At 35.6% G+C, this 1,273-nt stretch overlaps 1 protein-coding gene across 1 annotated transcript in view; it reads left to right on the top strand.

Annotated features, from left to right (window-relative positions):
• Nucleotides 1-1,273, top strand: part of C2CD5 (C2 calcium dependent domain containing 5) — a 101,334-nt gene that overhangs the window by 70,915 nt on the left and 29,146 nt on the right. Inside the window, 1 exon segment of the mRNA XM_023738097.1 lies at nucleotides 542-782. Coding sequence (XP_023593865.1) covers nucleotides 542-782 — 241 coding nt within the window.

Here is a 1,273-nt window from a genome sequence, read left to right as displayed (position 1 = left end):
CTCTCAGCTCCAGCATGTCCTTTGGATCTCAGCTCAGCCGCTATCTTCTCAATGAGCCTTTCTCTCTAGTTATTCCCACTCACTTTACCTAGTTTATTTTCTTCAGACACCTGACTCTTGAATAATCTGAGATTGCTTTGTTTCTTGTTTACTCCCAACCCACTCAACTGGAGTGTAACCATGAGGGCAGGATTTTGTGTTTTGTTCACTCATTAGCGCTCATCACCTACAGCAGTGCCTGGTACATGGTACTGCTCAAGCAACTTCTGTATTTTTTAAATGAGTGCATCAGCTTTTTTACACAGCTGTCCTTAAGTGCAGTTATGAAACCCAAGATTTTAAATTATACTCTTTAGTGATTCTAGTCAGTATGTATTTAATTTCTCAAGATTTTGAGGTTTTTCACTTTTATTTGTTTAAATATGACTTTCAATGAAAGGTTATTCAGTGACAGAAAAGATTGTTATAACTTCAGTCCTTTGAAAGAAGTAAATATTTTAAAATCAAGCATACTTTTGGGAAGTTTTAAAAACTAGACATTTCTTAAGATGCTACCAAGAATACAGTCCACTGATTAAATTATTTTTCTTAACAGGTTATGTCGCTTAAAAAAGAAAGCACAGGCAGAAGCAAATGCTACAGCTATCAGTAATCTGTTACCATTCATGGAATATGAAGTACATACTCAGCTAATGAATAAATTAAAACTCAAAGGAATGAATGCTTTGTTTGGACTGAGAATTCAAATCTCAGTGGGTGAAAATATGTTGATGGGCTTAGCAGTAAGTTTACATTTTTTTGTTTTGTGATTTCTATAGTTGTAGTAGATTCTGTTTTATGTGGCTCAAAGACTTTTTAAAAAAGACTTATCTACAGAAACTGTTATCAAGACCTTTATGGGTTGGTGGTATTTTAAGAAGTGAAAAATCTAGTGACAGCCTTTCAAGTATTTTAAAGGAATTAATCAGATATCTAAAAATTATCATGCGTAGCTTATTTAGTAAGTGGGTCATCATTGTTCTAGACTTTATTATTGTTTGTATATTGATAAAACAAGGTTTCTCCATCTCGTCACTATTAACATTTTGGGTCAGAGAACTTGTTTGGGGAGCTGTCCTGTTCATTGTAGAATAGGTGGCAGCCTCTGGGCCTCTACTCACTAGATGCTAGTAGCATACCCTAGTTGTGACAACCAGAAATGTCTCCAGACATTGCCAGATGTCCTTTGAAGGACAGCATCACCCCTGCTTGAAAGCCACTGTGCTGAAGTAAT

This window comes from Trichechus manatus, unplaced genomic scaffold (genome assembly GCF_000243295.1).
Source record: "Trichechus manatus latirostris isolate Lorelei unplaced genomic scaffold, TriManLat1.0 scaffold00112, whole genome shotgun sequence".
Taxonomy (NCBI): Eukaryota; Metazoa; Chordata; class Mammalia; order Sirenia; family Trichechidae; genus Trichechus; species Trichechus manatus.
This window is presented reverse-complemented; position numbering and strand designations above follow the sequence as displayed.